Source organism: Cydia splendana, chromosome 3, assembly GCF_910591565.1.
Source record: "Cydia splendana chromosome 3, ilCydSple1.2, whole genome shotgun sequence".
NCBI lineage: Eukaryota > Metazoa > Arthropoda > Insecta > Lepidoptera > Tortricidae > Cydia > Cydia splendana.
The window spans coordinates 4,815,698-4,825,793 of NC_085962.1; the positions used below are offsets into that span (position 1 = coordinate 4,815,698).

Sequence of the window (10,096 nt, forward strand, 5' to 3'; positions counted from 1 at the left end):
GTATACTTAATTTAAGAGCTTAAGGTACCCTATACGTGAGCATATATTTTTATATGTAAGTATTATCATATCAAGCTACATACCTATTTATGTACGGACAGCAAAGAATTAGCGTAGCACCATACAACATTATGTATGCAGGGGTGCTAACAGTTGTATAATTGTATGTATGTATATGTATGTACATTCAAAATATAGTAACTGTTTGAACAGCTTAGAGTCCGATTACATTAGAACTAGGTACTTACTGTGGTATTCCACAAAACATTCTTCATAATATATATATGTATATATTATGTTTATATTATAAATACAAGTAGGTATTAATCTATCTAGTAAACTACATGTGCCTACGTTTAACAAAAATCACGTGATTTGAAAGTGAGTAAAATAACAGGATTGGATATTTGTTTACATCCAATCAAATGCTTGTCTTAATTGTGTATTGCAGGTGTGGTGTTGTTTACCTAGATGTAGGTCATGGTACTGAACAACATTTACTATAATATAGGGCCAACTCAAAATGGCGGACAAAAGTCAGCTGCAGGTAGATCCATCTAGCCGACTACTAAAAAAAATTGCCACTCAAGTGTAGCAGCGCAAATGTAGCCACTAGCGAGCGTGGCCATTTTTTTAGTGGCCTGCTTTCTGAATATACAGTGTAGCTCGAAACTCGCCGCAAATAGGGACGCGGTGTCGTGGCGAGTTGTCATGTCGTGATAATGCCAGTCAAGTGGCCATATGTGGGTCACCTATTAAAGCTCGATAACACTATCTGTCGTTGTCTAGCTTAGGTGTGGCGCTGGCCGTCCTTTTCTAGCCAACCGTTAAGCATGTCACACACTTGTCTGTATTACCTACTTCGAAAACGGAACATAAAATCTAAAATGTTCACTAATGATAAAACAAACTTTTGTAACAACAAAAACATAGTTAAAAGTTACATTTCAATAAGTGTTGCCAAAGTTAAAAGTGCTCCTGTGTAGGTAGGTAGGTAAGTACCTATCTATTTCTGGTTGGGAATTAGTCTTTATTAAACGAATAATACCTATTCGTAATAGCTATCTCGAAAACAGCTGTAACGATTTGAAAAGTAATGTAGTACCTATAAGATGATTAAATCTTAGTACCTAGAATGCGCTTTCTTTCTTTCTTGCGTTTTCGAATGTTTAGTAGAATGCAGGGTTTATTAATATATCATCATCATCATCATTTCAGCCTATATACGTCCCACTGCTGGGCACAGGCCTCCTCTCATGCGCGAGAGGGCTTGGGCTATAGTCCCCAGCCCCACGCTAGCCCAATGCGGATTGGGGACTTCACATACACCTTTGAATTTTTTCGCAGATGTATGCAGGTTTCCTCACGATGTTTTCCTTCACCGAAAAGCTAGTGGTAAATATCAAATGATATTTCGTACATAAGTTCCGAAAAACTCATTGGTACGAGCCAGGATTTGAACCCGCGACCTCCGGATTGAAAGTCGGACGTCATATCCACTCGGCCACCACCGCTCTCATTAATATATAGAGTTGATAAAATATTACAAAGTCTTACAAAACCTTATTTTAATATCATAACGTAGGGCACCTAAGGCACCTAAGGTACTCTGCCTTGTCTGATGAGTCAAAGGCAGTTTACCAAAACGTTTCTAATTTCTAACACGTAGTGGATAGCCAGGTTAAAAATATATATATTATTTCCATTACATCATACATACCTACTTTTAGGTAGTAACCCAACTAGCAAAATAGTCGTATAAGAATTGATTTACTCAGCCTGTAATCGTATAACAGCCGAGTTACGGTTGTTGAAACACCAATATATCGTATAATAGCGGTTAACTCGACTATTTAGCAATTTTCGCTAATTAGTGCTATAATCATGTCGTATAAACGTTTATAGCACTATCTTTTAGCACTTTTATTCCACCTTTTAATAAATGCTGAGTTAGCGCTACTAAATCACTTTTATTCAGCATAATTGTTCTATTAAAATCATATAACAGCTATAGAATAGCTAATTGTCTGAATAAGGCGCTTTAATACAACTGTTACTCAATTCTCTTCTCTGTTGCTATAAAAGCTTATTAAAAGCAATCCAATAACCATTTGCCAACAATGCTGCTGTAACAGCGCGCTTATATCATAATTCGGGTAATGGGGTTCAAACCGCTGTTATAGGAGCTGAAGTGTATTTACAGGTTTTATTCAAAATGTATTCAGCTTAGAGTACTTTTAAAGAGTCTTGAACTACATTAACAGCACAAGTCAGCCATGTTGTCGTTTCAATATAGTCCGGTGGCCAACTGCATGAAACCCTACCTGATAAAAAAATAGAAAAATCCTACTCTGTAGGGGTAGCTGACTTTTAGTGGCATCAACTGCTCTTGGTCGGCCGCGGCTTAATTTGGCAAATTTTGCGCAAATGGCAAAATAGTGGCACAAAAATTCATCAAAAAAAACCCCATCGTATAATAGAATTGAGGACAGCAAAACAAAAGTGGTCAGCTACATCCTGTGTTGGCAGGTTCCTGTGTCCTACCGAATTTGTGGTACAACGTGACAGCTACAATTTACCTCATCGAAAAATAGAATGAAAAAAACTGATTGTAATACCTACATTAAATTTGTTGACGTATGTCTTGGTCGGTCTCACCTTAGCCTGGCAGCTTTTGCAGTCCGTCCGCATTAAAAAAAATGTCAATGGCAGCTATCCTACCATACAAGTGACATTCTTTTTTTCGATGAGGTAAATTGTACCTCACTTGGTACCACAAATTCGGTCGGACACAGGAACCAGCCAACACAAGATGTAGCTGACCACTTTTGTTTTTTGATGAATATTTGTACCACTTTTTTGCCACTTGCGCAAAATTTGCCAAGTTAAGCCACGGCCGTCCAAGAGCAGTTGAAGCTGCTAAAAGTCAGCTACCCCTACAGAGTAGGATTTTTCTATTTTTTTATCAGGTAGGGTTTCATGCAGTCGGCCACCGGACTATAAATCCATAAACATGGCGACATCATGTGCTATAAGTGTAGCAGTAAACGCAGTTACTCGACTTATAGTCGAATTAATGAGATATAAGAGAAACTAGATCGTGTAAGCAAATTTTTACTTATTTTAATTAATATTTTTTTATTGAAATTTAAGAAAATAGACGGCCCATGAATATATATGAACCAGTGCCTTTGGTTTTATCAATAAAGTATTTTTCGCGCTAGGTTTTACTGTATTACGTGTACTTACAGACAGTAAAAACTTATGTACACAATCACGGTAAAAATAAATGTCATGGATGACAGCAGTAAAAAAATACTTAAGTACCTTTTTGTTTTATTAGACACGTGAAGACGATTAGGCCTCAAACATAATAAAATAATTGTAATATAATCGCTTACCTGAGATCGTTTTTAGCACATATTAGTTGAATAAAAGCATTTACTGCACTCTTACACATTTAAAATGCCGAGTAAAAGCAATTCGGCTACTTTTACGAAACATTTTTGCTGAGAAAAAGCAGTGCGGCTGCTTTTATAGAACACTTTCACTGAGTAATAGTAAATTGCTAATGTTTATAGAACAAATAGTCGAATAAAAGCACTATCGTTGCTATTAAAACACTAGAAGCGCTTTTATCCACTTTTACTCAACTCTTGCAGCATCGATTTGCTTCTTATACAGCGCTTACTCGATTTTTATAACACTTTTAGTCTGTATAAGTGCGCCTTTTCGCGTTGAGTAAACGCTTACAGGACTTTTATTCGACTGTTTTTACACCTTTTATAGCACCAAAAAGCGAAAATAAAAACGTGCTCTCAACTTTTATAGCACATAGATTTGCTAGTTGGGAAGTGTGTGACGCACTTAACACTACGCATAGTCTGTCAAACCTGATATCATTTTAAACAGGTGTTTGAATAGTGATATCGTCTTTATCGATATAATAAAGGATAAAATATTTAATATAAATAGTACCTAACTAGGTATGCGGAGGGCAAGCAAATCGTTGAAAAACATTAACCTGACTATGTATGTAAGTACTATATTAGGTATTAATTTTACATAAATAAAGCAAAGCAGAACGTGGGTTCTACGCATATGTTTCTTTCTTATCAAAATATAAAGAAACAATATTTCTCCATATCATCTAGAGAATAAAGACAAAGATTACATTTTTATCAAATGACAAACCTATTTGACATTTCAGTGTTATTCCTCGTGACCTAGACCTTCAGTAAGGAGTCAAGTTCAAATACAATCACATAGGTATTATGATAATTTTGGGTAAATAAGCTTTGATAATGTAGTGGATAATATAATGACAATGACTTCACAATTGGTAATTAAAGATAATAGTGACTATCAAGCCCCCATTCCACTTTTACAATTGTCATGTGACAATGACCATTCGCAGTACATTGCTGGTCAAACATGTGATTATGTATTGAAGTTACATATTGTCGTGACTGACCCGGGAATGTTCAGAAAACGGTCAGTGTCAGGTGTAAATTGTTATCATAACTACTGATCAAATCGTTCTCAGAATGAGAAAAGTATGAATCAGTAAATAACAATCATTCATACAATTTATTTCACCCACATAAAATTCACATATCTTCAGCCTTCAAACAGCCACTGTTAGATGCAGATCTCCACACATGGATGAAAGGAATTCTATTCTATGAGTCTATACATCAATTCGGGATTGCAATACTGAAATTCAACTGTGAATTACTTTGCTCATTACATATTGCTGGCAAAATATTACAGGGTTATTTTCAAGACAGTTAAAATTTGACTTAATGTCACTATGACAATGTTCAAATTTCAGTTTTGTAAATGTCAAACATAGAACCCTGTAATACCTATTGGGCCAGCTATATCATAGCTAGCAGCTAGGTATAATTATAATAGGGAATATTAGGCAAAGCTCTGCGTAGGTGGCACCTTTGTGGCACATACAGTAAACGAACCACATTGACACATCACACGTCACGTCAATTACATGGCCTACCGCGAAACAAGAAAATCGAAATTTCGTTATCTAATCTCTCTATCACTCTTGCATATTCGAGCGATAAAGAGGCAGATAACTAAATTTCGATTTTCGCGTTTACCGGTAGGCCCTTGTTAACAAACCGCCTTGATGCATCAATGTCATATTTTATTGTCTGTGAAAACTTATCAAAAAACAGTTTAAGGCACAGTATGTATAAGTTAGTCTATGAATTTACTGAGTCGGTAGTGCTGCACTCTGGCGACAGAACATTGCAGTAATATCCCCTATTGGTATTAAAGTAAACATTTACCTACAGAGAAATGTCATGTTAAAGTATCACATACGTATCTAACTAATTGTAAACTTGCACAAATTCATATGATGTACTACACCATACAGCAAAAATAAACAACAATATTAAATCACATTGCAGATGAATCAATGAAGAGTAGTGCCATTATTGCTATCTTAGAATTTGAAGCCTGCTAGCTGTTCATGTTACAAATAGGTTAGTGGGGATGTTAACACAGGAAAACAAATGTATTCTGCCCATAGAGCATTTAATAACCGGAGTCACCTTTAAGAGCTTACCCCTCTGCCGAAAACCTTGCACAGTTGTGCAGACTTTTGTATGGACTGAAGTTTATCTGACATGTCTATTTGTATGTTACGTACAAATTATGTACAAATAGCCATATATTTGACGTGCCCATCTCCTGCAAAAATCGGCAGACTGTTTTGTACAGAAAATGACAGCCAATGCATCTCCAGTTACTAAATACTCAAAGATTCTGCCCAATCAGGATCCATTACTGTCACAAGTTTCAAAATATTAACTAACATTGGGAATAAAATAAATATACCTATATAACAAAATGAAAATAAATGATGCAGGAACAACTCAAAATGTTTTCACTCCGCAGGACAAAAACACTCAACATGAAGAGGTTGAAGAAATCACTGAAATAGAAGTGTTAAAAGCCATCCAATGCCTTAAATTCCCAAATAGCAGTAGCAAAATATAACTAGGTACCAGCCCAAGCCGAAAAGTTGACCTGGTTATCCTATAAAATAAATAATAAAATAAAAATCGTTTATTTCAGATCATTGATCCATAGCGTTGTTAGTAGGTATAAACTTAAAAACTATGTTAATTACTAAAAATAAAAGAACGAATGAAAACTATAATATAAAAATAAAAACTAATGACTAAAAACTAGTATTTGGCAGATGTGTGGCCATTGCGAGACGAGGAGCGCAGGTTGCCATGCTCTATTTAGCTCTCCCAATTGCCACCTCCACCCAAAACTTTGTAATCGGGCAGTCGAGGCGCTCGGCCAACACCCTGAGAAGACTGTTGCTGCTGCCGCGCACCCGCCTCAGCATGGAGGCGATTCTTTTCCGCCTAATGGCGAAAAAGTCATCTATTCGCGCCTCGGCGAACATGCCGGACGCACTACAGTGCTTCGGCAGCCGCAACAGCATCCTCAAGATGTTATTATATTGAACGCGCAATGCGTTATAGGCTCGTTGTGTAAACTTCACCCACAGGCTGCACGTGTAGAAATTCTGACAGTAAGCTCTAAAGAGCGTCAATTTAACTGATTTATTACACCGTGCGAACCTGCGGGCGAGCATGTTGCCTCTCACTGCCGTCGCTCTTCTCTCCCTTTCCAGATCCAGATCATCATTCAACTCATTTGTGAGCATATGCCCCAGATACTTGAAGCGATCTACAACTTTTAGAGGTGCGCCGCACAACATGATCCTCGGCTCCGTAGACGGGTTATACTTACGAGCTTTGAAAATAAGAAGCTCACTTTTGGCCGTGTTGTATTTTAGACCATGCTGCTTGGCGTATTCCTCACATATATTGATGAGCTGTCGTACTGCATCAGCCGAGGGCCCCAGCAAGGCCATGTCGTCCGCGCCTCTCAAGGCCTATCCTATAGTCTGTATCTGTAGGTACTTAAATAATTGTAAACAAATAATTTGTAAATTTTCGGGTAGTTATAACATTTAATGATTAACCAACCAAATACAAAACCACCTGGATCTATCACTGAAAGACCTGACAAACCTACATTATTTGATCATGTAATGTTTTCGTCTACCCTCAACTGGCTTAAGAAGCCATTTGAGGGTAGATTTTGTTTACTCTTTTTTAAATACCTAAAGATACAGACTATAATATTAGCTCTACTATGAACTGATGTTAAAATAAAACTGGTTAATTTTGTACAGGTTAAAAGAATACTAATAGATATAGGGTAGTCACTTTGACAGTTAAGACACATTACCACTTGAAATGATGAGGCACATGCATCTTAAAATTATTTTCTTGATGTTTATCATGGTATAATAATATACTCCGCCTGGTACTCCATTCCCGTCTTTTCTAGGTCACCTAACTGACACGGGCTTACGTCATCATGCGACAGCGCTATATGATAATATGCGATAGCGCTATATATAGCGGCCATGTTGTTGTGACGTAGCCCCGTGTCACTCTGGGAATGGAAGACCATGTTTTATTAGACTATGATGTTTATTGGGTATTATACAAAATCTTAATGTTTATGTGAAAGTTCTATCTATTAAGCCCTTTTGTTCTGAGTGTCTCTAAGCTCAGTGTGCCGCTTGGCAAAGGCCTCCTCTAGCTCTTTCCATTGGGGTCTGTCGTGGGCCACTCTTCTCCAGTTCGGGCTGTGCCTGGGCGGGGCATGTGAAAGTTACTGTTATGAATGTTATGATGCATCTCTTGTATAAAAATATGGAATATAACACTTTAAGCTCTCGCGTTTTGTACACATATTTAATTACACAAACGGGTCTACCACAATATAATTTCATTGTTTTTACCTTTAATTCCGATGTTTCAGCTGAGTTGCACCAGCCTTTCCGTGACCACAGCTGGTGCAACTCAGCTGAAACGTCGGAATTAAAGGTAAAAATAATGAAATTATATCGCGGTAGACCCGTTTGTGTAATTAAATAAAAATATGGAAGTCATAGAATAACGTGTGCGGTTAGGTAAATACTTAAAGATACAAAAATATATTTGTAAAGATGTATACCTATACATTTTCAGTCATCAAATTAGCAACATCATCCTATGTAACAAAGCTATATAAATAAAGCTATGTAAATTGTTATATTGAGTGATGCAATGCAACACAGATTGTAGGTAGCTACCCTTAAATTTAGTAACCTACTAGCTGGCTCTCAATGAGATTAACACATCAGACTGACATCACATCACACGCCACTACGCTAAGCACTTGCGTAATAATACGTGTATAGTTGTATACTCGTCTCGTACATAGTAACAAGTCTTCTATGTAATCATTACGAGCGCGATCGCCGATTAGTTCTGTTATCACGGCGCGTCCCTCGTGCCGCTCTCAGGCCATTCAACCGCGCTCGCTACGGCCCACCAATACCTTCGTCTACAACTACAATGACCATGACATCGAAACCAGCACAATAGCCTCCGGTCACTGGAGCATTGACTCGCAGAAGGTTTCGATGCCGCCGACAACAAACTTTATCTCCGACTTTGAAACTTTTACGCGAATTCCTAACAGAAAACAGAACAAACTCACCTGTCAGAAGACTCCGAGCTGTCGTATCTGTCGAAGCATCGCTTCTTCCTGTCTTCCCCGTCCTCCTCGGGTACTTTAGATGATATTTCAGCGTTCTCGGAGCCCACCGCCGCGGAATCATCCGCGGCCACGCCGCCAGAATCCCTTTTCTCACACGATTTTAGTTCCGTATAGAATGATAACTTTATTTTATCACCTTCAAACGTTTGATCACTACACTTTTTTGAGTCACCATGTCCTATATCTGGCGCGGAAAAAGTTATTTTTTTCATTAATAGCGGATCGGCGCCGTCGTCGCGCGACCCATCCGCCATCTTTAAGCGCGCGAGTGTTTTGTCACACGTTTCCGTCGCGAGCCGCCGGTAGCATTGGCGCTAGTGTAGCGGGTGCACGCGCGGGGTAAAGCGTGCGGGGTTCAGCGGGTGTGACGTCACGGCGACTGCGCGCGAGAGAAGAGCGCAGTGACGTAACGACTCCGCCCCCTGCATGTGCACGGGCGCTGTCATTGGCCGCGCGTTACGCAACGCGCGGGCTTATTCAATAAGCGCGCGAGAAGGGAGCGTAGGACTCGACGCGATAGGGAGGCCCGTCCCAGCCCTAAAACGCGTACAAATAATGCAACATAATTACGAATGAGCGTTTGTTGCGCTGCCTGCTTACACATGCGTCCGATCACTTCACACGCACGCCCCGGCAGCGAGCTGCAAGCTCGCGGCTGCAGCCGAGCCGAGTAACAAGTGCATCGTGATATTTAAATTAATGACACGTTCCACCCCTCTGTCCCTTTTTATATTCTTCGGTTATCAGAAGTAGGCAATTAGTTACGCTTTACGACACAATCTAAAATGATCACTTAGGTACCTACAATTTTTTACTATTAAGAATCACCAAAGTGTGAGTGTCTTAGGTAACTTGAATTACTGTGCATGTGCAACGCATATTTTTACAGTTGGATTCAGAGTCTGTGATTGATTACAAAATAATATAGGTTAGCAATAATACTATAGGTACATCCCTTATCCCCCCACCTCTCCCTCGAGATAAGGCCTTGTAACTAATATAGGTAGGTACCTAATGATTTTCTGTATCCCAAACCAAACTAGAGAGCCTTGGCCTAATAACTGAATAAAATAATTATGAGTATGATTTAATAATGAGTTCTACCTACTTGAAACTAACAAAAACGTTACTATACGAAAGGTCAAGATTTTGTCGAGAGTAGCTGACCACTTGTAGGTACCTGCACTTGAGTTTTTATTGTAGTTTATGGTTTAAGCCCTTGTAATTATTGGTCATTGTAAAAAATGGGCCAACCTAACTTTCAATTTCAATAAAATCCAGTTAGCTTACAAAGGCCTGGCCAAACAGCCGGCGCGACGCAGCGCCGCGTCCGCGCCGCGTGATGGCACAGATTAATAAATAGTTACTACGTAAGTGATGGCGACGCGATGCCTGTTCAAACAGGGCGCGCGCGGATCGCGCCGGCCTC

General features: G+C 38.9%; 1 protein-coding gene across 1 annotated transcript in view; it reads right to left on the minus strand.

Annotated features, from left to right (window-relative positions):
- Positions 1-8,944, minus strand: part of LOC134806384 (zinc finger protein jing homolog) — a 153,943-nt gene extending 144,999 nt beyond the window's left edge. Inside the window, exon 1 of the mRNA XM_063779625.1 lies at positions 8,608-8,944. Within this exon, the coding sequence (XP_063635695.1) occupies positions 8,608-8,921 (314 nt within the window). The 5' untranslated portion in view covers positions 8,922-8,944. The remainder of the gene's footprint in view (positions 1-8,607) is intronic.
- Positions 8,945-10,096: the final 1,152 nt, after the last annotated feature.